Below are 27373 nucleotides of genomic sequence, written 5' to 3' on the forward strand. Positions count from 1 at the left end.
CTTCCGTGACCGATCGGATATCGGATTGGTGTGATGATTTTCGCACTTTCTCACTCCAATTGACACGTTGCCCGGTCAACAACGGGTAGCCTCGGGTGCGTGCCGAGCGTGCGTGTGTCACACCTTCGAAGCAGAAAGGCTTCGACCCGGCCGTAAAGCTTCAACCACCCGCCCCGAAAAAGGGTTGCCCGGGTCGGGCTGATCCGCGTAGAATAGGATTTTCCCCCGCGGCTAGTGTGTTAAAGCGCAAAACAGCAACACACGCAACGCAACGCGATATACCGTGCGTGGAGATCCGCCGGATCCGTAAAATGCGTTTGCAGTCGGGTGTGGAATCCGGCGCTCGTAAAACTCGCTCTCGAGAAAAAAAAAACGACCTTACCCCGGAGGTTTAGATCGAGACCGGAAAAAAGGATTTTCCTCCTGATTTCCCTGCCGAACGGTTGTGGGAAGGCGTACGCCAACAATTCGGTAGCTATTTAACGGGCGCGACAACGATTGTTATCACGAGCGGGCACGATTGGTCACGGAGAAGTGGAGAAGCGGCCGAAGGGAAGGGTTAAACAGTAGCTAAACCCTTACCTTCGGCTGAGGGTGTCAAGTCGACCCTGCGGATGCGACCTGATTTATCTAGCGGAACATCTTATTTTCAACCCCTTTGCTACCCATCTACCCGAGCGAATCTCATGGGATACGAAAGAAATCCTGATGTAGCTCAAGTCATATTACCCTTCAAACGCATGGCGCTTATAAAGGATGGAATACAAAAATTCGCTCTACTTTATGACGAAGTCGAAACAATCCAATCTCATCGTTGCTCTACGTACAGTAAATTTTACTCATTCTTGAACAACGAGAATCTTCCAGCGAAATGTATTTTATTTACAAAAACTTCTCTAGTTCACTTTCGTGCGTTTTTTTATGCTCGGATCTGCAAACCTAATCTGCGTGACACATTTCTTCTTCACACAAATAAAATCAACCTATTTAGCAATTGCATGTCCCACGAACGAGTTCAACTCTGTTTTGATTTGTTTTGTTCCGGTTAAAGTGCTTTGGAAGTTAAATCGTACACAAGTGAAATAGGGGCCCCCTCTTGCAATAATCAATCGTGTCGGAAGATATTTTTTTTTTAGTACGATAAACAATCGTTATTCCTTTCTTGGTAAGGACTTTTAAAAAGGATAATAAAACCCTTCAAAGAATATGAAACTGAGGATAAAATTTGAAAGGTCCGCCGGAGCTATATAAGTTCCATAGAGTATCTCTACAGTATCCTTATCCGTAAAACTAAGTACTAAGCTATAGAAACATTACATAGAGGATGACCTCAAATATTGGTGTTAGAAATGCCGAAAAGAATATACAAAATCTGAAGTTTCCTTACCAAGCAACCATGAACCAGTGATGAGTGTTTGTTTTGCTTTCCAACAAAATCTCAGAAAGGATTTTGTTAAAAAACATTTAAACAAACAATAATCCTTATCCTCTTTAACAACAAAAAATCTTGGAACACGGGGCATACCTACATGGGCCTTGATCCTTGCGTTGTCTTTAATGTACACATTCCTGCAAAGGCCACCGAGGTCACGTCAATCGCATCCTAATCGTGACAGGTCTGGTTTCAAAGCAAAGCAAATCATTTATCCCTTCCACTTTGGGCCCCTGTTTAGCGGTACCTCCCTGCCCCATACCTATACAAAGTCCTGCCAAAGGATGATCTCGGGATCCATTAAAACTGTCACATTATTTGGATAATGAAGCTGACAAAAAATGGCACCTGAAGCTGGACAAAACGTTTGCTCCGACACTTGACAACTACACCGGGACCGGGTGCACGGGAACGGTCAAACCACTCCAAAAGTGTCTATCGCTCAGGTTCGGGATCGGGGCCTTTTAATCTATATCAATTAATCCTAACGGACATGGATCGTTTTGTCCCGTTGTCCACTGCCCTTTCGCTCGCACTCGCAGCCCCTTCTTCCGCACCTTCCGTCCGAGAAAAGCCAGCAGCAAACAGCGTTTTTGGTTCGGTTTAATCGAAACAACTCAAATCTCCACACCTGTCTGTCTCGCTGGCGGTCGACCTAAACAGGTCCCGCTCCTCTGCTCCTCGCACCACACCAACGCACCACCCTTGCCCTAATGTGAAGTTGAGCTTTGACGATGCACCGACCCAAACTTGACACTTGTGCAGCATGTGTCTCGTATCCGTTTCCACCATCCATCCACCGGCCATCAAAGAAAAACGAAACACTCCATGTTTTGGGAGAGCCATTCTGTCACACAAACTAGCCGCAATTTAGTCCTGTTTTTTGTGTGTTTTGTTTCGAATTATGAAGCACTTTTTCCTCTTGCCCATGCATCAATGCGTGGTGGCATTTTGTCTTCTGTCTTTGATGTACATTTTTTATCTAATACCTCCCACATGACCGTCCGGTGAGAAAATGCCAGCAAAATTCGTTGCACAACCAGCAACTCACAAAAAAACACTCATGATGTACCGTCAATTAACAGCCTCCATAAGCTATGGCTGGGGCGTGATTGTTTTGTGTGGAGTGGCAAAAATGCATCCCCAAAATATCCACTTAAGCTCGACGTGTGCACTGTTCCCTCACGCTTCGGACGTGTCAATTCGTTAAAAGCAGACGGGATGAAATGTCAATCGAATTAGGTTTGAATTTTGGGCGCAACGAAATGGAATCCCATTCTTCACCGCGCCAACTTTAACGCCGGAAGCGGTGGATGGTGGATTAGCGGAGGTCACTGTTTGACTTTGATAGTTTATGAGTGCCGTAAAGGGATTCGGAATATGCCGGAGCGTGATGGAAGTGTAGTCGGGGAAAACATTGCACCAACTTTGACGGTTGCCATTTCGTCAAGAATTATTGACGGCGACAGAACTAAAGCCAGCAGTCCAGCCAAGTGGATGGGTTTGATTGGTTTTGAAATAATTCCCACTGCTTGTTTCAGGATGGATTCATTGAGAGTGTGTGGTGAGATTGTTCGGAGAGGGTTATGAGATATTGTCGACCTACCATCTTTGAATTATGTAAATTTCTATACAAATGATAGAATAAACATTGATGAAGCCTTGTGCAATCTATGTTTTAGAAAATAATTAAAGTATCGGTAAACTATTTACCAACATTATTGCTTGATCTTCGTTGATCAAGCCTTATTACAAGCTGAAATTAAGATATTCACTTCGCACTCTTGCAGTAGTGATTGCAAAACAAAGATAATCTAATTAGCGTTTAAACATCAGAATACAATCTGTACACCTCATTTAGAGCAATTAAATAGCTATTCTGATTGCTTAAAATTCTGCATCTTTATCTGAAGAATTCCCATTCCTGCATAAAAGCTTCATGAACCACGCGGGCACGCTACTGCCAATTTTAATTGAGTTCTCAAGTGAGTGAAAATGCACGCTATTCGCACAATTTCGCCCCACAAAGCCAATTCACACACAAAGTATTGTGCGGTCAGTTGCGCTGTTAAATGGTGGGGGAAAAATGATAAATTGACTCGCGGGCCCCACACCGGTCGCATTCCGTGCGAGTTGCAATTGCATCGTTGTTTGTTGTGTTTTTTGTACATTCTCTCACCATTTTACCGCGTGTCCATTTACGCGTCATCTTCATCAGTGCTGCAACGCGGTGCTAATGGCTCATCCGGGTCGCGTTTTCGTTGGCGATTCGTGATTGCTGCAGGACATTACCCAGGCCCCGCCGCTTGACGAAGGTGACAATTAACAATGCCCAATCCCATTTCGTGCTAGCATCGCGGTTGCAGGATGAAAGTGAATCTGTTCGCTGATTGCACTGTGACCATTCGCACCATTCCGTGCACTTTCGTTGTGATGGTTTGGTGTTCTAAAAGAAAGCCATTACCTTACGTACGTATGCCAGCACGTGCGGGTATGCAATAATGATGCGCCAACGCGTTGCACCACTTGCAGCGACAGATGAGGTGGATGCAATTTCACGCCACCACAGCATAGACAGCGTTAGTTTTTTTTTTTTTTTTGGTAGATTTTGTGTCTCATCCACTGTTATCCGTGCACGTGCACACCGGAGACACGACTAATCATCGGGGAAGATGTTCACTCCCATCGGGCCGTATAATCCCTTAAGACTGTTAAATTGAATTTCAACAAAACGAAGCAGCTACTCGCTACCAGATCGAACGCGTATCGAATGATATTTATTGGACACGGCACAAGCCACATCAGCCCCTTACGATTAATTTGCGAAAGGGCACAACTCCTCGCTCCGTATGTGCATGTACGGGAAACCCTTCGGGGATGCGCACTGATGCACCAGCTTTGGGTCGCGTGGCCAAGATGATATGCGTCATTTGATGCTCGTCTGCCGGCTCTAGCTAGCGTGCGATACTTCGGGTGAGGTATGCGCAATCCTGTCAGAAAACAAAACTCTACATCATCCTTCAACAGTGAGAGCTAAGCAATACCTTAGAGGCTCGCAAAGAAAGACAGAATTCGGAAAAAAAGAAATAGAATCACACAGAGAGTGCAGTAAAAAAAACACTCACGAAGCATGACGTACATTTTGGTCAAAGTTATGATTTATGGACGCTAGTAACAGACGTAGTAAATTATTCACTCAATCGATGATGAGATTTCTTCATGCTGTTCCTGCTTTGTTTCACTCACATTGTGCATCCTGAGCGGAATTCCCCGCTGTAATCATAGTAGCCGAAGAACAAAGAGCTGAATGCTGTAAGTTAATAAACAAATTGAAGCTGAACTTGATACATCAACTTATCCGTATTCTATTTATTATTTTTGTTATATTTTTCTTACTTTTTGTTCTTCTTTTCACGGACTAGCTTCGGTTCTTTCCGTTCAATTGGATTTCTTTCTTCGTGATAACGCACAAGCCATATAGACCTGTCGTGTTGAACCGGCGCCTTCAATCGATATCAAAGGACAAGAAAAAACGAATTTGTTCTTTCTCTAGTGATTGGTTGCACAAAACAATACCACAAAATCAAAATTTAGTGTATCGAATGTCGTCATGTTTTTATTTACTCACTCAAATTATCAAGTCACAAAAACATCACCTTTTACAATACTTGTCGCTACCAACGAAGGCGAAAAAATTTGTGTCGATTTAGATAACAAAATACAGATTCAAAAATAATTGCAGCTTAAAGAAACAGAAGGCTATTTTATGGAATAGTTTTCATTTGCTAAATACTCATACATTTATTTAAATGAATCTTACGCACAGCTTCTGATGAAGCCATCGTTAGTATGCAACGAAATGCTAACCGGTGGTTAAAATAAATAACAATACGTGAGACAGATGTTTGCTTAACAGCTTAACAACACTGTGACATTACATGAACAACTATTTACAACTGCATCTATTTACAGCCTATTCTTTCCGCTTCCGCAAACAATTGTGCTCTTTACGTCCGAAGGCTAGTTTGGTGGTGTTCTGGAGGCTGTCGGTGGATGCTGAACATGCTGTGGGGGTATCTGATAGGGACTGAACCGATTCCCCAGTTGTCTTGCACGCATTTCACCGGGCGTCGGTGATCCAGGGTTTGGCGAGGGGCTTGAAACTGGCGGTGCCGGAGGTGGAGTGCGAGGACTCTGTCCTGCGGCAGCCGCTACGGCAAGGGATGCTTGTTGCTGCAGAAATCCGGGTGGTAATTGTGGTGGCCACTGGCCACCGGTTGCCTGCCACAGTCCGAGATTGAGTGCGCCAATGCTTGCCGGAGGACGCTGGTACATCTGGGGCAGGAGCAGCTCGCTGTAGGGTGACCGACCCCAGAGCTGCAGATGCTGACGAGCTTTCTCAAAGAGTGCGGCCTGCGCTGAACCGTCTGGATCCTGGCTGGACGCAAACTGTGCCATCGCCATCGGGTCTGGGAAGAGGCGCATCGGTGAGCGGAGATGTTGTTCTAGCAGGAGAGCATCCATTGGGTCCCTGAGAAATAAAGAAAGTTATACGACATCTAGGATTAAGGATTCAGAAAAGTAAAGTAAGCCATTATTTTGTAGGGAACTTTATTGAATTAATTTGTTTTGTATTTCCCAATCCCTGCATGTTGCAGGACGAATTTGCCTTCCGATTCCACTTCAAAAGAAATCCGTTCGTGCAACGTTGTAACAAATTCTTCGCAAGTAATTTCAGGCACTGACACACCCACAGCATACCAAGAATTGTGGTGCTCATCATAATCATCATCATCATCATCAGCATCTTTTCCCAACTAATATTCCCTGGACACGAGGTAGAACAACATCGGCCTGCCACCGCAACCAACAAAGGACTTGTCCCGGCAACGATCAGTTATTAAATAACTATAAACTTCGCTTCATTTTCAATTTCACACGACCATAAACCAATTCACGTGATCGGTTTGACTACGACGATGAGGTGCCTTCGGAGCGATCAATTTCGATCTTTCTTTGCGGCCCGCAAAAAAAGAGGCTTGCAGAAAAGAAACCTGCACTCACAATTCCGTCTGCCACCAGATATCAGGTTGGAAAAAAATAGGTTGAATATAAGCGAAGGTACTGGATCGCACCAAGCGACCCACCCAACCATCGTTTACTGACTAGTTTTCTGGGCAAAACTTTGGTAGATTGGCTTCTTGCAAGAGGAGAAGCATTCCTCTTTCTTCCGGCACTCTTGGTTCTTGGGTGCCAGCGGAAGATGAAACAGCACTGCCTCCGACGAGCGGCTCCATGAAGGCTCGCAACGATCGTCCCAAGACCAAATCACTCCCGAGTGCTTCCACACCTTGGTCCAAAACCGCGGTGGAAACGGATTGAAAACTTTGGCAGTCACGAAACAGGATCGCTTCCCTTCGGAGCAGCCTCACAGCGAGCGAGACGGTGCCCAATCAGTGGGAACGGTCGAAATGAAGCGGCAGAAAGGAAGGCGCGCATGAAACGACACTCGAGCCGCGATCGCACGATCTGCCGCCCTGTAATTTTCGAATGCCGCTCTGGTGATGATATTAGCCTGAAGGGCTGTTCGCTCCTTTTTTGTTCGCCGGTCAGCTACGCGGTCGCGCAGGGCCAATGTTTATGCTTGCTTCGCTCGCTTGCGGATAAGCACCCACGGCGAAGGACTTGCGAAAAGGAAGAGAGCAAGCACGCAAACGGACCGACCGTGATCTGGTCCACCGTCGGAGATTCCTTCACACCTCGCGTACAACAAATTAGAGCCTTCAATTATTAGCTGCTATCATCGGGTGTAATTATGAAAAATCTGACCAATTGTACCATTCTCGGGGTTTTCCTTTTTTTGTTTCATTTCCCACCACATTGTCCCTCTCGTTTGCACTTGTTGCCTTGTATGTATGTAAATGCATATTGAAGAAGCTTTCAGTTTCGCAACAAACGGAACGATTGCAAGATCGCCGCGTTCTAGATTGACAGGTCTTCAAAAATGAGTGGCCAAAAATCATCAAATTTCTTTTATTTCTCGCTTTAGTGGGCAAGATGCGAATCCAAAACCACGATCGAAGTTCATTCTTTGCCAATCACTGACCCAACGTTGCCCACCTCATAATCGGACGGTTGCTTTTCTTTTCCCTGTTGCTTTCGGTGTCCATATCGAGATGCACTTTAACCGCTAATCATCTTCCGGTTTCACGCCTCACATTCTTCGCATTGCGATGCATTACAAAACAGAAACAGCACGGTGGCTGTAACGGCATCCCGTTGCAACTCCCGATCGGTGGATGGTCCTTTAATTAAGGCAAAAGGGTTTTGCCGATACCGCACCCGATCACCTCGATCTTATTGCCCATGTTATGGTTCAATTTTTGACCAAAGGTAAGATGCAATGAAACGAAGCCGATGCATTCTGATGTGAAGTACTCCTAAACGGAAGGGTATGGGTATTTTTGTTTAATTTTTTCAATCAGCTTGAGTAGAGTGATCTTATGCAACAGATCATTTGCTGCGTCAATGGTGGCGTAATGGGTAACCTTTTCCAGTTGTAAAGATAGCCTATGAGTTATTAATTTTTGGACTTCTTTAAGTTGTCGTTCTTCATTTTCATCACTATTTGGCATAAAAATCAATCACTTTCTCTAACCTGATGCACTCCCACTGTGTTGTGTTGAATATTTCTAAAACTGAATTCTAGCGACAACCAAAAAATAATGATCGATATGATTGTGTTCACTATGTTTGACGAATGGCAGGTGATTAAAGCAAACCCCTTTAGGACGACTGGACGAACATCATGACACAGGATCACACAACTGAAACATCAATCTTCCCGTCCAAAGAATGTGCTAACGATTCCAGCGGCCATTTATTTTGATTCTTCCCTTGAAAAATATTTCTCCAAACTGCAACACACTAGCGGCCAACATTGCGTCTCGCTGTCTGTCAGTTTCAAATGCACCCGATCGAAACCCTTCGAATGGGCTTGAAGATGCCTCATCTGCCGGGGACGTTTCTTGTCACAAGCCGCGCAGACTTGCGGGCATCCCTTTTGCACAAATGCTCCCCAACACATCGGTCGGCAGTCATAAATTATTATCGCCCGGCATGTTACGCTTTACGGCTCGAAGTTCATCAATTTCCGTGTAAATTACTACGCAGCCCGCAGAACGCACTCGGGCTGCTTCATTCGAATGCCGAGCGCCGGGTAGATCTTTCTTTGTGCCATTCTCGCCCGTACCGCCGCCGGCAAACACCTTCGGTTTACTTTTTCGTCGGTTCTGCTCGGTACACCCCTGGAAGGTGTTGTAAGGATTTTATCAATCATTACGCGCATCGAAGGGTTTGCCAACGTTCGCCTTTAATTTTTGCCGCGTCCTTTGACGCAACACAATCGGACGCCGTATCCGTTCGCGGCTGCAAAGAGGCGGCAATCAACGCCCCAAAACTCCAACCAATGGAAGCGTCCTCCTCCTTCTCCCCGGAAAGCTCAGTAAACGTTTCGTCCGCGGTCCGGCACGGGAAGCGGCACAATGGGAAGGTACAGACCAAGCTTCGCGTCGCCGTGCCCGGGGGCCAGCGCAGCACAGTTGTCAGAATAATTACGACCACTTTTAACAGTCATTTAGCCCCGTTTTGCCTTCCTTTAGTCGATGTTTTTTTTTTGTTTTTGCGCAACGCCTTCATGCAACGCGCGATTTGTGCTGCTCGAACGCTTTACGAAGGTGCCGAATGTGCCGCTCTGTAATCAACACTTTAGTGAAACGAAAACGAAACCGTGCTGCAGGGCCTGACGAGCGGCGCAGCGGCGAGCGACAACGGGCTGAGAAAAACGTCGTCATTTTATTTCTCATCTCAATCTCGCGAACGCACCGGGACCTTCCAGGGAGATTCCCCCAAGGCAAACCGGGCTCGGACTGTGGCTCACACTTGTCACAGAGCGCAGAAACAAAACCAAACCAACAACAAGCAAGTACAATTGAGCCAACGGTAAACGAGTGCATAATCGACTAAAAGGTTACGTAGAGAAAATGTTCAACTTACGACGCGATATTTCTCAACCCATTTCAACAATGTCGCCATTAATGGAGAGATTGCTAATTAAATGTATTTATGAAAAGGATTGTATTTACCGCTGTATCAATACTTACATGCCACAGTAACTGAAATTATACAAGGAATAAGTATTAAGAGATTTTCATTTCTTGCTATGTGATGAGTCCACCAGTACAGTAAATATTATGGTTTTAAGTTGCCACAAAGCATAAGGGTGTTTCTTATTTGCATGACCAGAAGAGCCTTAGCATGGATCAGAAGTGCTCAACTTAATTGTACAAACTTCCAATCAATAACACACAAGATAAACATTAAAACAGGTGTATAAGATGGAGCCATTACTGCAACTTACCTATCAAAGTCGGTCAATCGCGAGGAGTCCCGAAATCCCTTCGCGAATGGGTTGGAATCGATTTTTAGCTTCGTTATCAGCTGATTCTGATAGGCGGTTACCGCTGTGAATACAGTTTCGGGAAAGACATACGTTTTGTGGTCCACCTCCTGTAGCTCCTTTGGTGTGTTGGGGATGTTTTGTCCCGGTCCAAGACGAACGAGATGAACCCTTGGCTGGTAGCGGTGCATCGAGTTGAGTACAATCTGGAAAGCAAAAATGGTTAAACTCGATAGTAAATGGCAATTACACTATTTCTAAACTATACAACTTATATAATATTTAATGTGTTGCTAATATATTTCATTGTTTGTAGAATCTGAAATATTTTGTAGAATTGAAAATTTATAAAATAATAATTTAATTAATGTAATTTCAATTTCAAAGACTTCAGAATGTTATGATTTATGTGCTGTGTTAAATTGTTTAAATTTAAATTTAAAAGAAATCGAAACTAAAGCAAGTTTAAATTGAAGCAATATGCTAAAGGCTTGTCCTTCCATTTTACCAACGCACTTTAAACAAACTTTAAGAATAGAAATAATTTACAAATAAAAAAAAACGAACTACTAATACAAAGACGGCATGCATTCATCGTGTACTAGCGCTTTTCCCCTTTTTAGTGCCAGTTGAATCCTGAAAGTTTAATGCGTAGTAAACAACTCAACACAAGCACTAAGCACAGTGCCAAAGAAACTTCACGTTGAAGCTACAACCAGGAAAATGATGGCTGCAGCAGTAGTAGAAAATATTTTGCAAAGGGAGATAACTGCTCTGCTCGGATATTCACTCATCCGAACCTCCGTAAAATGGGTGTTTGCGCACTTGCGTGAAGAATGTGTTGTTGCCATTTCCTCAAAAGGAAATAAGGGTGAAATAAAAAAAAAACAACCAAACCTCCCCAACAGGCTAAAACGAGCTAGCACCGAATATCGTCATCGAGTCACGTACTGCGCCAAAGAAGGAGAAACACAGTCGGCTACAGCATCCTTCCATCGGCCGGGGCTACACCCACACAATCACCATAAGTGGACGGGCGCTAACACCATGAAAGGAAATATGATATTCCAGAGACGAAAGGGCCATGAATTTGACAACCGACAACTACCACCACCATCATCACGGCCCACGGCTCAAGAAACACTGGGCCCCAACAACGTCCACGGCGACGAGCAGAGAATAAACCATTTATAAGGGGAATGGCAATCCATAAATTATGATTTGATGAAATTGATATCACCCCCACGAGATACGGCGAGAGAAAATCGAGCTCCACCGCACGGCTCGCACCGCATCCGCCGCAACAAACCGACCCATAATGGCCACCAATGGTGGTGGACATCGGGCAAAAATGGCGTTCAATGTCGGGCGAGACGGTAACGGCCGGTCCGTCGGTTTATGTTTCCCTCCCCCCGAGGGCACCCGGACAAACTGTTCCGTGTGCTAGAGGAATCGTTAAAGCAAATATCAATAATAAAGAGATAAACACAAAAAATCGATATTTTCCAACGACCGGTCGGACGGAGTGGAATGCACCGGGAACGATTCCTATTCCTGCACGCTTAAAAGCTTTCCAACTCGGAGGGGGGTGACAAAGGAACATCATCACCTTGAAGTTGAAATACATACACGTGATAGTTAGCGAATTTTGCAGACTGACTATGGAAGGACTCGTTTTCTGGTACATAATAATACAGCGGTTATGTAATACATAAGCTCCATTTTGTTGTGATGAATGATCATAACCATGCGGAAGAATTGTACAGTGAGGCAAGGAAGTTATGGAAAAAAACCATGAGAAAACTTGGAAAAAATATCTGTTCTACCAAGTCTTATATCAGAAACGAAGAGAATTCGGACAATCAACCCAAACAGCACAACAGAATACTCCGTGGAAATCCGTGGAATATATGTCTGGTACAGGTATTAAAGCAAACCTCAAACCATTCGGCTTGAGGACCAACCAAGCGGTTTCGATGCTGGCAGCAGGGAATGTCGACTTCGGACCACCATGACAGCAGATAACCCACATAATTTATGGACGATGTTTTATAGAGACATTTCCCCGGTAATTAGTGTTACGAAGGCGCAACGTTACAACCTTCCCAGTGCTGCGGAACAGCTTCGATCTCGCCACGGTGCGACAGACATCCCGAGCACACGTGCAATCGACAAATCGACTGTAAACAATGCTCGGACTGTGTGTGAGCCGCAAAATCTACCCGTTTCGCCGGTGACAGTACTAATCAACATAATTTATCGACACGTTCTAGGCGCGTTCGGATGGGTGAATGGGTGGATTTACATCACTATTAAAACCAGCTGTGGCTCCAGAGCACAACTTCACGACCTTATGTACCGCTTGTCGATTTGTACGTACCGTCTGCATGCTTATTATGATCGAGAACTTATCCAGGTTGTGACTAATAGCTTGGGATGCGATCAATCAATACTTTACCATGTTTGGTTGACTATTTTATCGAACTGAAACAAGCAACGTACATTCAACGCAGCGAGAGCTCATCAGCCAAATTCCTGCTGGAAAATGGATTCACTTTTCCGAAGCACCCACACAAACGCAATGCACACAGACAGGCGCGCGCATTTTCCAGCTCTGCTACAGAAAGCAGAAAAAAACTGCTCACCGAACGGGAAACCCATCACACTTCAACAGTTTCCAGCTTCGGAGCAGCGACGCCCTGGCAGGCAGTGGGGACAGAGCCCGGACAGAGGGTCTGATGTTTCGTACCTAATTTATCAAGCTAACACCTCGCCACCATGGAACACCGAGAGGTTGGCTCTTTCATGGTGTTGGCGTACACTTCACCACCGCCACTGCTGGATGGAGCCATTTTTATGCTAAGCACCATCAGATAGACTGAACGCTCACCGGGACCAACTTAACAAGCACCTGGGAAGCGGACAGCCGCACGAAGGGACGAAGGAATGGAGCACCACCACCGTATACTACCGTGCCAGTGTTTGCTCACTAGTTTGGCTGCTTTACACAACCGTACCGAAGACATGCGCGCTTTATCAGCTTTTCTAAATTTGCGTCCCCTGTATTGCATCCCCCATTCGCTACGTCACACCCCGCCAGGACGGGGAAAAGGACGAACGTCCGGCACCAACACAAATCAACGGTGCGTGCTGTTGGTGGGAGCTTACTTACACAATCACACACCACACCGGGCGTTTGTGTGAGTAGCATTTCCTTGCACGGGCTCAAGGTTCTGCTTCGAAGACAGAGTGTGTGGTGGTTTCAGCAGAGCATATTACCATGGCGACCGCTCCACCATCACAGAAAACTGGGGAGCGCAGGCGAACACGGCGGATTAACTGTCCACCAAACGGCGACAACCTCTTGCAAGAGTGTTAGCTTTGGCTGTAGTGGTAGTAGTCGCTGCTTTGCCCACTTTAACACCCCGGGACTTGTGGGCCCCATCGGAACGGGACTGCACCCAGTGGGACGACCGAGGACGGAGGAACTGCTAAACTCGACGACAAATCGATTCTTCTAACAGCTTTTCACAGATCGTCTCCTCGTTCGGTGGCCGGGTGCGCTTCGGTTCAGTGGTTTGGAACGCCAAAGCCGGGCAAGGAAAACGAATATTCCTCGCCCTTCCCTGGATGCGACTCATTGTCTCACCCCAGCGGTACTGGTCTGTATGCCATGATTAAGAAGACTAAATTTGGGAAAGGTAGTACATCAGCATGCCGGGGCAAAAAGAACAAAACGAGAACTAGCAGATGCTTCTGATTAGGATCGGTACCCAGGCATCCTTTCTAGATAACGCTTAACTCCATTCCACGTTTTGCTCCAACTTGTGCCCTTTTTCCACCACTAACACGTATGCGATACACGAGCAGCACACACTTACACCACCACATCAGACCACAGGCCACAAGAGGCCGGGGATAGTGTTGGCGTGAAAAACTTGTCAGCATATAGAACGGTTCATTTTCAACATTCTTAATTACAAGTTTTATCTTATCGTCACGCCGGATGTTGTGAACGGTTGGATGGGATTCTTTGCTCTTTTTTGGAATTTCGAGGACATCGATTGAACGCATACACGATATTTTGCCGCTTATTCGGGTTGCTTCTACCCATTTAAGTATGACCTCTCCTTCAGACTGTAAAAAAGCGATATAGCAAAGGTGATGATTCTTATTATGATATCGTAACTTGAACTAATCAATCGAAAATTTAAAATAACTTTCAAAGATTAGATTTAAGGAACTAATTTGCAAAATGTAGCAGGCGGATTAACCCTGCTGCTCGTGTCTTAAAGTGTCTTCTGTCGCTCAACAATCTTCAAACAAATGTGAATTGTACCTTAGCTTCAATCATCCTTAATTATAAGCAATACAGTCTGGCCGTCCTTCTTGAAATTAAAAAATATTTTACGGACTTTGTCCTCCGGAATCATTCTTATCATATGTCATCCTGCTACTCAAAGTGCTAGTTATTCCAGCATTTTTTCCCTTCATTATCCTGAGTGCGCCCTAGCATTAAGCTTTCAATTTCGAATTTCGAAGGGGTATTTCACATCACATTTCATCATGTTAGATGAGTTACCGTCATGTTGGTTGTTCCTCGTTAATCGTCAATCTGAGGTTTTCTTTGCAGATCCATACTGACTCTTTGGACAACCATAAAGCAATAATTGTTGTGTCCAAGCCACAGATCGATTATTTTTTATGATACTATTTTAAATCTTTTTAGAGACAGAGAAGATGCTGTGGCTAACCTGAACTTTTTAGAGATTTCTCCAAAAGATTTTCATGTAATATGCTGTGGTCTGTGATAGATTATCTATGTCGTTCTTATAAGGTATTGTAGTTCATATTGAATATTACGTTGAAATTCAAATCAGGTCAAAATTTATGTTTATTTGGAACAACAATCTTACGATTAATTTTACAACGAGTGGACGTCCCAAGCTCGTTATTGCCAATAGAAACAACAAGATACCGAGTACTTGCTTTTGCTATTACATACAAAACATGCGAATAATCATTGTAATCTTTGTTGCGTATTTAAAACACTTCAGCCCACAGCGATAAACAAAACCAAATCAGCCACAGCACGCGCACACCCATGGTGTGGTTTTTGGTTACGTGTGACAAACACATTCCAGTTACCTTTCTTTTCTGCCCACTTTCCGCGCATTGTGTTTGGTTTGGCTCGTACAAGCTGAAAAGTATGTCGTTCCACTTGAATCTAAATTTTTAAACCACCGAGACCAGAAGACCGTACCTAGCGCGGTGACCCACCACGCGCTCCGAAGCGCTACGGGCGGTCTCTTCGATTCCAAGCTCTCCACGGTGGCTCGGAACAGCACGATCAGCTCCTGTCCATCGGTCACCACAAGCACCCTTCTAACGGTCCGAAAACTGCACCGCGGGACCAAGGAGCTTCGTATTTAAAAACGGATTGGAACGCGCAGCCACCTCGTCTCTGCGCTTGGGCTCATATCGGATGACGAACGTTCTTGAAGTTTATCATGGCATCGGAAAGGTGGAAGAATTTCGATTTATTGCCTGATAAAATACGACCCACACATGGATTGACCCGTCCAACTCAGGTTGTATACAACTTAGAAACATAAAATCTAGACCATAGCGGCAGAGCGACTAGCTTATGAAATCATCGTTATAATGAAATGTAAGTTCCAGGTATTTCAATTTGCCAAATTAGGTATTTTTTTAATCATCTCAATTCCCTCATTTTGTAACTATGCTAATCTTCAAGACATTTTATTCTTCATAACAGAAGGACCACATTCAGCTTATGTAAACAAATAATCACGCTACTTTATCAATAATTGAATAAGTAAACAGTACTGTTGAGTTATTTTTCCCAGCGTTCATCAGCAGCCGTAAACGTGCCAAAGAAGCGGTAGCACTGTTACGTACCAGTGTGTTTTCTTCATCGAAACCCTACCCAATAACACCAAACCGGTCGATCTTTTACCGCTGTACAGGCCTGCCCTGGATCGCAAACCCGAGATTAATTAAGTGTTTCCGATAACGATCTGCAAATTATGCAACCGCTCGTGAACTGAGCCACCCTCGAGTCGCCAACTCGACGCCTTTGCAATTGTACAAGTTTATGTAGACACCTTCGTATCCCCCTCCCCGTTTCCGTTCGTCGTTCTTTCCAGGACACTGGGAGCACTGGTGTCTCAGCGGCAAACAAACCAGTCGATCAATTGCAGCGTTTGCGGATGTACGCCTGTCAACGGGCTCAGGACCGGCTCCCAAATGGAGTCATAATTTTTGCCATCGATTGCAAAGCACGATGGCGACGGAATTAGTTATGCTCTCGAAAGCTCGCGAATCGCTGTAGCGCGGGTACGGGCGGGTTGCCGTTGGAGGCTAATTTAAGACCCACCCGGCGGTAATCAGTGGGGCTGGTAATTAATGAGCCACAGCACAGCAGCCTCTTCGCTGTTGAAGGCCCTCCAAAGGGACGCATGGTTCCGATTCGATGCTCCGAAACACATCGCTCCAGCCGACGTGTCTCCCGAATGTTTCACATTAAGTATTCCAATCCCATTACGGGGCATGAAACGCCACTGGCGAAATTATTCAAATCAGCGGCATATTCGCTTGGGCTGTATGTGTATTTTTTTTTCCCCTATCAAATCGAATCCCAACACCCATGAGGCTGACCTTTCAGCTTCGGTTATCGTTCTTTCGCGTCGATACCTGCCCCAACCCCCCCTCTCCCTGCCCACGCCTCAAACCCGCCAACAAGCTCGAACGTGATAAGGTGTCAAAATATCACACTCAACTCTAGCCAAACTCGCTGAAAGTCCAGTTACGTGACGGTATGGGAGCGCAAACGACCCCCAAAAACCTCCAATATGGCCACCGGGCCTGTCAGGCCGTTTTTGCGGGGCCTTGCGGGCATTAATAATTCATCCATCCCATCGAAATAATAGTAAATTATGTAGATGGAGAACGAGCCGAGTAGTGGTCGTAAAAATAACAGTGAGAAAATAACCAACCACGATACGCAAAGGTGTTTCGGGACGATTTCTGGGCCAGTGCTTCCTCGTTTGTATTTTTTTTTTTTTTGTTGCTACCACCAGCAAAGGTGTAATGGGAATGTGACCGCGACCGCAGACGAGCCGTGGTGAAGAGGAGAAAAAAGGTGCGAATGTGTTAGGTCGACGAAATAATCACGAAATTAGGATTATGCAAATCGTATCCCGAACACCATCAAGCTTTTCCATCGCTTTCCCCGTGCGTTTCGACGGAAAAACGGCTCTGAAACGAGCACCACATTACATCGAAGGATTATTACCACCACCGACGTTTGTGATCCTTTGGCCGCGTGGAGTGGAAGGAAGTGGTAAAAGAAAACCCACGCACTCACACCACGCTGGAAGAAGGTGTCAAATGGAAAAGTGTCATAAAGTGTGCGAGTTACGATCATTGACACTTTCTTTCGATCCCATTTCTTTGCTCGGGCCCGGCACAGAACGGTTCTTGAGCACGGACCAACCAAGGAAAAGCTACCCTGCGCCCGTGGGCAAGCTGTCTCCGGATAAAACTGTGCTGGAAATGTATTAATTAAGTATAACTTATAGCCACCGAGCTTAATTGTCTCCATAATTTCCCACCACCACCGTATCGTTCCGTAAGGCTGCGAAGTAAAAAGTGACAAAAAAAAAAACGACGCTGAGCAGCCCGACCTGGTGGGGTTACCCAATTGGTTGGCTGATGGCCACCAATGGCTTTTCTGTGGGGCCCTTTTTTTCCTTTCATTCCACGTGCCACGGCGAGAGCAACACACTCAATCACACATACACGCGCGCGCCTTGTAGTGCGTGGTGAGGAGTGGGAAAAAGTTATGATTATTGGAAAATTATGGAAATAAGATATGTCAAACCACATACACACATACATTTCGCTGTTGTTCCAACTTGCTGATGAAAAAGTGTTTTTTTCCTTCTTCACATCCTGGCCTCTCTACAGAACGCCACGCACCCGCGAAGACGAGGTGTACTTTGTTCGGCGCTAGAAGCAGGGTTTGTCATCTCCTCTTTTGCAATGTGTTTTTGGGCAGTTGTTTAACAGTGTTTATAGGGGGATTAGAAAATGGGAGTTATACCTTTTAAGTACTCTCATTGTTTTCCAACTCTCTATGCTATGCTTCACATGAGAGACTGTTTACAAATTAATAATTAAGAATTAAGAAAACATATCAAAAAGGTGATAGAAGAATTAAGAATAAACAATCAGATTTGAAGAGCTCCACGTAAGATTCACAAAATCTTCCAATTCTTACCAATTAGATTCTACCCAACCATTAACCATCTGTAACACTATTTTGTCAGACCACCTGGATGCTTCCATCTCGCTGCTATAACAAATAGGAACCATAATATATTGTTTTCCGTTATCGAACATCATCGCAGCGCCATCGTGAAGCTAGTGGATCAAATTTCTTCCCCAAAACATCCCGAAATTCCCCAAATGTGTAGACGTTTTGGAAAGGGGTGACCCTTGGCACTTGGCAGGGCGGATTTGTTCGTGTAAGATTAACACACGCCCTGCCAACCCCTCGTCAGCGAATGGGTCGTTAGCGCAGCAGGCGCCAGATTGAGTTTTATATGCTCCGCAGAAAACTAAAAAAAAAACACCCTGGTTACGTTTTTCCCCCCCACAATCCGTAACGTAATACGATCGTAGGCACACGACAAACGACCAACCGGAGCTATCGATAGCTCTCGAGTTACACTTACCTGACCGTTCTTGTCCATCTCGTTGTTGGTGAGCTTGACTTTCTCGAACGAAATGACCTGTTTGCGGAGCGCGTCCGATCCGACCGGTGTGTCCGGGTGTGCGTAAAGTCGGGCGGGCGGTGGTGGATCCGCTTTGCCGGCCACCAGCCAGGACGAACGGTGGTAGGCGTACCGATAACGCCGGCTGTCCATTGGAATGATATCGAGCAGCACCACGTACCGATCGGAAGGAGTCGTCTGGCGCAATGGTCCCGAGAACGAAACGCGAACTGTTGGAAACATGCGTCTGAAAAGATTAGGTATGAAAAATTGAGCTACGTTAGACAAATTATCACAAGAAACCAAAACATTGCAATAGACAAGATCTCAACTTCTACAAACATTATTTTTCACAATTAGAAAGCACGCTCCAGGAGTTTATTATCGAGCAGTTCCAATGACATGATAATTTCCTAGTCCATTTCTACATACCCCAAACAATATTTCAAATCATCTCATTAGCTTAATGCGGTACGTTTTAAACGCTCTTGCAAACCATGTTGCTCATAACTGGATAATATCTCACATCACGAGCACGAGAATCTCATTTTGCTTTGGTTGGCCCGCTTCTAGCGTTCGAAAGAGAAGCATTAACTGGAGCGAACGTATTCACTGCTCAAAACCAGTAATAATCTTTCCCCGCTACAAAACCTTCGCTTCGTTAAATTGAATAAAAGCGATCATTAAAGTGGTATCGTTAGCATAACTAATTACATTTGCTAATGAAAAAAGCCGCTGGGCGGAGTCTTTCAAGTTTGGGTTTGTTTACTTTTGGAGCCAAATTCATCGGAAATAATTTTATTTTCCACAAAAAGCAGCATTCGGCACCGACAGCAAAACAAAATGGAACATCACGGGGTTTTTTTTTTTTTGGGAAATAACTAGTCGGACTCTTGCACTTGTGGAGCTATTGTGTAGCAGCGCAACATAACTGGCATTTCGTGCCCTTCACGAAATGTATTGTAGTGTGAAAACGATCCCCGGCATTGTGCTGTGCATCACCCCATTCCGGCTAAAGAGCGTCCATCTTTGACATCTGTCATTAGCACAAATGATCGATCTTGGAAAGGATCACTCGCAACTGTCTGCTTATGATGGATTCCAAACGATGGTGGTACCCTCATCAGTTAGCCGTAATTGTAACACACTTTTGTTGCTGGTTCTAATTTGATGAGAATGATCATCTTCCTTAACCCGAGCTGTATCGAGGGAAACTTTGTGGTTCATGCTTTAAGAACAATTTCAAATGCATCTATGTTTTATGTAACGCTTCATTCTTTTCTATTTTTATTAGTATTTTAAAATTTAAAAATTGTTTCAATTAAACAAATTATACAGCTTTATCATGGAGATTCTATACAGCAATATGACTGGACTAATCAAGACATAAAAATAATTGGAAAATTTTAAAAATTCTTCAAAATTATTTTATTAAGCAAAATATCAGCTAAATTGTCACATAGAATACATCAGTTTGAAATGATTCTTTTATGCCTAATGGCTGAAACGAACGAAAATAAACCGAAGCATCGAAACGATATAAGTCATCAACAGAACAAAAACTAAAAAGCATGAATGGTCTATTGCACACTCGAGAAGGAAATTGAGCTATATCATAATATTTAAGTACAGCCTGATGGTGGTTCCACTCATCCCCATCTACATCCAGCCCGATCTAAAGCGCCACCGTAATGAGGCAAAAAAAAAGGTGGGAACAGATATTAATAACATCTGTCATTACTTTGTATCGCTGTGGCCGTTGCAAACTGATGCAATAGTGCGGGAGAGTATACACGGTAACGAAAAAAAAACACACATTGCGCCAGCAAAACATCAACGGCTCCCAAAGGCGACTAGGGGAATCATTCACTTTTTGCATCCACCGATGACTTCTGCCAGCGAGGAAACCCCCGCAGTGGAAACATTTCACCTCGTACCGGTGGGAAATGGACGACGAAAGCCAAAGGACAGGAAGTGCATTCGCGCGCGATTAATGTTGCACAGCTCGATCGGATCACTTCACATCTCCACGGTGGCAATGGGCAAGAGGATAGAAAAAAACGACTCCAGCGTTCGGAATTGAAACAGGCTCACTTTCCTTTACCTTTCCCGTATGGGTGCTTTTTTTTTTGCTGTTCTTCATTTCCTGCCGCACTTCACCTGCCTTTTTCTTAAGACACTCGTACACCACGGCCCATGCCCGTTTCATTGAGGAAAAGCACATGAATTAATGGTCGCTACCTACCTAATGGAGTGTATGAAATGAGGTGGAAAATTGAAATCCCTTTATTTCGTTCACCTTCCCCGCTGGCCCCCCCACTCCAATCTCGTTCTCTATTTAGACAGAACTATTTCCATTTTTCATACGCCTTTCTTTACACGGAGCCTGGTCGATTTAACGCCTTTTGGCTTGCTCTATCGAGCCATTCGGTGCGCTGGTTGCCGGTCGTGCATTGTTAGGTTTTCGGTGCAGTGGAAAAGTGGTCCGGTTTCCCGCCAGCCGTAGCCTATCCCGGCTCTGTAATCGATTCCGATTCACCTTTAAGTGAGTTTGTTTGTACGAAAGCTTAGCGTGAAGTTTACTCGCTTACGGGTGAGTAATTTGTTAATAATTACCAAGCTTGTTTCCACCGGCTGGCCGGCCCAGTGTACCGTCTGTAAGCGGCGGATGAATTATGGTTTGCCATTTATTTTCTTTCGTTTTACGTCAAGCGCTACAGCGCTCGGAACAATTGGATTCTCTTGCCACAGTTTCCCAAATAGACAATTCTGCTCGCAGCTACTGCTTCGGTAAGCTTCCCAGTAGCGAAGGCTTCCAACACTGATCAGGGGTGTGTGGAGTTGCAAAAATAAAAAGATCGAAGTCAGTAAAAATAGCTAACACTTTAATAAATTTTTCAAACCTATTGATTAGTAAATAAAATTTAAAAATAATTGACAAAAACATGCAGAACTGAATAATATTCAATGAAAGCAGCAAAAACAACCCAGAACCCCGTACATGAATTATGATGTGCAAAGAAAATTTATTTTGATGGCTCTTTATTTGACTTGTGAGCATCAATTTCGCCTGTAACGCCCACCCATGTGCGGCACCATCCATTCGGACCTCGAACCCCGAACAGGGCAACCGCAAACGAGCGCAGCAATCAACACACAGTCACATGCGATGCGAGAATAAACGCCACTCGGTCTCGATTGGTAACCATGGGGCCCAGATCCGTGCGGATTCTTGTTCACTGCCAGCGCCCTTAGCATTGCTGTGGTTCGGTGTGGCACACAAGCATTCCTTGCCCGGTGCCGATGCGTTACCTTCCCGTGTCAAAGCGTTTATATTTGGCCACTCGCCTGTTTACCTTTTCGCTAGTTTGTTTTCTTATCATCCTTTAATGCGTTCAGTCCTTTACACGTCCATTGAATGCACCATTTATTTTTACACACACACTCAGCACCATTGCCCGGTTTGATTGATGCCTCCAGATTAATCACGAACAGTGAAACGCATAAACAGATACTTTTGCCATTTGTTGTGATGTTTTATGTGTTGATGCAAGTATAAATCGTACACAGCCGCAGTGTGTGCGATTTTTGTTTGCTTCCCTTTCCCCAACATTCAGTGGCAAGAGCCCATCTCTGTATGGGTATGTTCTTTTTTTTCCACACCAATATTTGTTGAAAATCGTACACATTTTCCCCGAATGCAGCTTGCGGTTCGTGTATGAATAACCAGCAAACCGTCAAGCCACACATTTTCCACACCCGTTTCAACATTGTCGGTGTGTACGCGGCAGTGCTTCATGTTCGACGTCAGTTCCGCTGGTTCACTGCAGTGTTGCAAAACATTTGGCCAGGCGCGAGAAATGATTGATGAGCGTTTGATACTGCCCTTGCGGTAGAGAATCATCGGGCAAAGCATCATTTATTGGTTCTGCTGGGTGGTTGCTTTCGGGCGCTGCTCTTTTCTTGTTGTGCGATTCGTTTGCGTTGCCATAACAATGTCTACACTGTACTCTTTTCCCCCGTTCAATGTCTAATGGGTAACGCCCGTTTGCAGAAGTCCAATCCAACCAAATGCCACTTGACAGTACAATGTGTTTGAATATCCTTGCGCAAACATGATAATTAAACATTTTTCTGCAAGCAAGATTTAAATTTTTGATTAGCACCACATGAGCAACCCGTCAACAAACGAAGAAATCGACCATCTTTACCATTTACATGTAATCAACAATATCAACGATGTTGTATCAGCTGTTGCTGTTACCAAAGCCAGATCGGACCAGCCGCAAGTTGATTAAATTAATGCGATAATTTACGGCACACATTGACCAGCTCGTTCACTGTTAACAAAAGGACCGCCTTTAGAGTTAACTGTTTGTTGCTACGATAGGCAGAGCTAATAAATTACAATGTCTCAAAAAGCTAATCAAGCTGCTCGTACTTTGTCGACATTTTTTTTTAGATTGGGCTTAGTTTCAGTGACATGATTTTTAAGCGCCAACCCAGAAGCAAAGAAGCAACTTATTTCAAGGTATTTTTAAAATATATTCTTCCTAAGCATTCTATTTTTTTTTTCTTCAAAAGTTAGTAATACAATTCATCAATTAATAAAATCAATTAGAAAGAAGTTTCGCACATCGAAAAACTAATCGAAATAATTAAAAATAACAACTCTGGGGCAGTTCCATACTAAACATTGCTTGAGTTACTTAGAATGTTCTATCATACAAGCTATAACCCATAAAATAAATGAACTATTAATTATATTTGGTACGTAAAAACAATTTCAGTTACCCATGCCACTTCGCAAGCCAACACGGAATCTTAAACTGCTAATCGAAACACAAAACATTCACACTGACCGATAAACGTAACACACATTCATTTGTTAATGAAACAGGTGTGTGCGCTCGGGTCTTCTGCTGGGTCCTCGCATCGACGAAGGTACCCGGAAAGGAAAAGCTCGATGCGCACCCAAACGCAATGCAAACAACAATGCGACCTGCTGCGCTGAAAGCGAAAATGAATTATGTTAAGGTCATGTCGGACAAGCAGTTTTTCAGCTGATTTTACGATCGTAACCGGCGGGTGTATACATTTTTTGTCTTTCCTTTACGATCCGTATTATGCTAATTAAGCTAAAGCCCAGCCTAACGCGCCAAGCATGGACGTGGAAAAGGTGCCCGTCGTTCATAACTTTCTGCTGCTACTCGATGTTCTAAAATAGTTCTGTTTACTGGTTTGTTAGCGTTTGTTTCCGGATCCATGTGAGAAATTCATCCAGCTTGGATCGGTTTTCTTCCAGTCGGCTAAACTGCTTGCCATTAAACTTGCGAGCACTGGGACCGTTGCACAGGAGCCGTGGAATGAATTGAAACATTTGGTATGCGTAAAAATGTGTAAATCATTCCCCGGCAGCACTTAAATCGCCCTTTCTTAAGCCCTCGCGATTGGCCGGTCCGATGGGTTCCGCTTTCCCGTGTGCGAACTGTCGTAAAGCTTTGGCCACGATCATGCGAACCAAACACACGGCGCTTAATTCGTTTGCATTCATATATAAACTTAAGATATTCCTGATGAAACGTTTTCCTGGAATGAGGTGAAAAGTAAGGCAAGAACCATTGATTAAAGCAAAATGACGAGAATTTTTTTTTTCGGTTTTAAATCCTTCATAACCGACCAGATCCTTCACGATGATCGTTGCGATCAGCAAGCACAGTAACGTTAATAATTAGCACCCTATTTTCAAGTCACCACTCACCGATGTAATTCGTTTTTTTCTTTTTAATCTTTGGGCAACGTTAAAAAGTCTCTCAGGGGGTTTGCTTATCAAGCCCGAAGCATCATCACCGAAATTAGCAATCGTTGAAATTATGTAAATAAATATTGAAATAACGAAACAAAAGTGCCTTCGGAGCAATGACGTTCAACAACGGAATATACTAAACCAATCACCTCCCTCAACGTTATGTTTTATGCTGACATAAATTCAGCTGCACATGTTGGAGCACCTCGGGAACGTCCAACCGGTAGGGTTGATGACTGTGAGTTAGCACTTTTTACACGCCATTACGACTGGTGTTACATTTTATTCGTAGCAGTACCTTTCCTATCGTTCTTTGGCGAGAGTTATCACGCGGAGAGCAAAGAGCAAAGCTATTGTAGAGCAGTAATAAAACATAACAATGCACCGAATGGTTGATGATTCAGTTCTAAAACAATGAGAGAATTGTAAAGCAACCAACCATAATGACTCGTGCAAAACAAGCAACAAATGGAACAGTTTTTTAAAACGAAAAACTAAAACATAAGCAGCAAGCCAACCGACGACGAAGGCTTAAGAAACGAAATTCAATTTCACGACGAACGCGTCCATACCACATTCCAATTTCACCTGGAAGGAAACTGTTCCGGAAAACTTATTCCACCGTCCCACTGATTTCCACCGTTCGCCACGTTTTGTGTTTTTGCACTTGCGTCCCCCGATGAGTGGCCACTTGATGGGTTTAGTTTTAATGAAAATGATACAACAATATTTTTGACACGATTCGTTTGTTTGGTGAATGCGTTCGGTACCATTCGTCGGCCATAGTTTGTTTTGCCAACTCATCATGCCGATTATATCCAACTTTATGCTGATGGGCAATGCGGAGAGGACAGAAAAATACCGAATTCCACTACCCAGTTTTGTGAGAAAAACGAATCATATTCATCGTACTGTAAAGATCTCTATCTGCCGGTGGCACGTTTTCGAGTGGCCGAAACCATTTCCATTGCTTTCCGGTGAAAATGGAAAGACGAATGCTTTTCATCGCGTTGGAAATTAAAACAAAATTCCCCAACCGACACCTGGGTGCCACCGTACACAGCGGCGGCTCAAGCGGAAAGCGATGACAAAACGAATCTTTTGCTATGAAAACAATATTTAAATTATCTGCCATTCCATGCAATCTACGCTTATGACATAAAAACATGGGTAGAACTTAAGAAATGTCTCAAAATTCTATGATTTTCAATAAAAGCATAATTTACTTATATATTAGATATGTTTATATATAAATAAGCTGCAATCCGTAACACAAGCAAACGACCACATGTTTTCTGAGAATGCAACTAGAACAAAAAAAAACCGAAACGTGTTATAAAATCTATATTTACATCGAAATATAACAATAATTATATGACAGGAGCAAACAGCAACATATATTGCTCAAAAGTGTAAAAACAACAATAATATACTCAGTAATTAAAAAGAGGCAAACACACGATCACAAAATACAATAAAGTTACTATTTCATCTATAGAAGAAAATAAAAGATATTCATTGATTCCTTAAAAATTTTATCCTTATTCAAGTAGATTGAAAAGTCAATAAGCTGATAAATTAAACACAAAATATCTGATGACTTGGTTATATGTTAGTTCGTGGACTAAATATTGGAATCGGATTTTCCTGAGCCCTTGAGAATGTCCTTTGATACAGCTTTGTGAAATCGTAATTCACAAGTTGAAAGTACGTTGTCAATTAAAGGCTAAACTATACACTTTCAAAACTATGTGCTTTCATCTTAAATTGCGTGAAAATAAAATAATTGACAAACTCAACTTTATTTTAACATGAATCATTAATCTCTCGTTTAAAAAAACGGCTATATTCGATCCGATTCAATTAACATAACATTTGCATCCGCAGCCGTTCGTCAGATAAACGCTCCGTTGTAACCGGAAACCAATCCTCCAAATTAACCTCCGCGCTTCGCCGTACGACAGGGGTACGGCGCGATCCCAACCAGCGCCACCGAAACATCGTTTAACAATTCATCAAATTCATCACCACGATGCGACTGATTTGATTTCAATAAAGATTCCGAATCGAATAAGGCAAAAATAAAACCCCGAGCTCCCAAGTCCCCTGAGGTGGGACAAATGAAACAACGCCCATCTTTCTCTCGCATACGACCGTAATCTATGAGATCTCACAATGGAACACATTCCGATCGCCGGTGGAGTGGAAAACGATATGCTGCTGGTGACGGGGAAAACAATCGCAATTAATTAAGGGCTGATCAAAAAACGTTCTCTGCGCTGAGGCGGAGACAACAACAACAGCAAAAAAAAACGCGCTGTACACGCTTCGGGATGGGCGATAAATCTCACGGTTCATCGCCCGACCAGTACCAAAACGGTCGCAGACGGGCCGAATTTTACGGCGCTGATGAGGATGATGAAAATGGTGGCAAATAAAGCACCGAACGGACACGAGATCTTTTTATCGAAACTAGCCAACAATGCGACGAATTAGATAAAAGTATTTGTACTGGGACAGCATCCGGAATTGGATGGTTCGCTAGATTGTTGGAAAATGTGAGAAAGGCCTTCCAATGTGTATCGCAACGCCATTCCCCATTCCGCACTCAGCCTACTTGAGTATGAATGTTTCATTACAGTTTAATTGATGGTACACTAAAAAAATCGTGTATCGTGTGATACAAGATCACGGTTCACCTGCCCGCAGATGATCAGCTTCAGCCGAAAAGGAAAGATTCTGAATATGTAATGCACATACAAAATAAAAAAAACATACCCTGGAAAAACGAGATACATATGGTTCCCTCTTCATACCAGCATCAGGATTTCCTGTGGCCCGTCCTCGCTTGCGCTCATCAACTGACAGTTCACGCG

At 43.9% G+C, this 27373-nt stretch overlaps 1 protein-coding gene across 1 annotated transcript in view; it reads right to left on the reverse strand.

The window, feature by feature from the left end:
• Nucleotides 1–5452: 5452 nt before the first annotated feature.
• LOC128715426 (T-box protein H15-like) overlaps nt 5453–27373 on the reverse strand; it is a 42347-nt gene continuing 20426 nt past the window's right edge. The window contains exons 4-7 of the mRNA XM_053810322.1: nt 18653–18938; nt 9852–10096; nt 9595–9606; nt 5453–5963 (exon numbers count right to left, since the gene is read on the reverse strand). Coding sequence (XP_053666297.1) covers nt 5453–5963; nt 9595–9606; nt 9852–10096; nt 18653–18938 — 1054 coding nt within the window. The remainder of the gene's footprint in view (nt 5964–9594; nt 9607–9851; nt 10097–18652; nt 18939–27373) is intronic.

Source organism: Anopheles marshallii, chromosome 3 (assembly GCF_943734725.1).
Source record: "Anopheles marshallii chromosome 3, idAnoMarsDA_429_01, whole genome shotgun sequence".
In the NCBI taxonomy this organism is placed as follows: domain Eukaryota; kingdom Metazoa; phylum Arthropoda; class Insecta; order Diptera; family Culicidae; genus Anopheles; species Anopheles marshallii.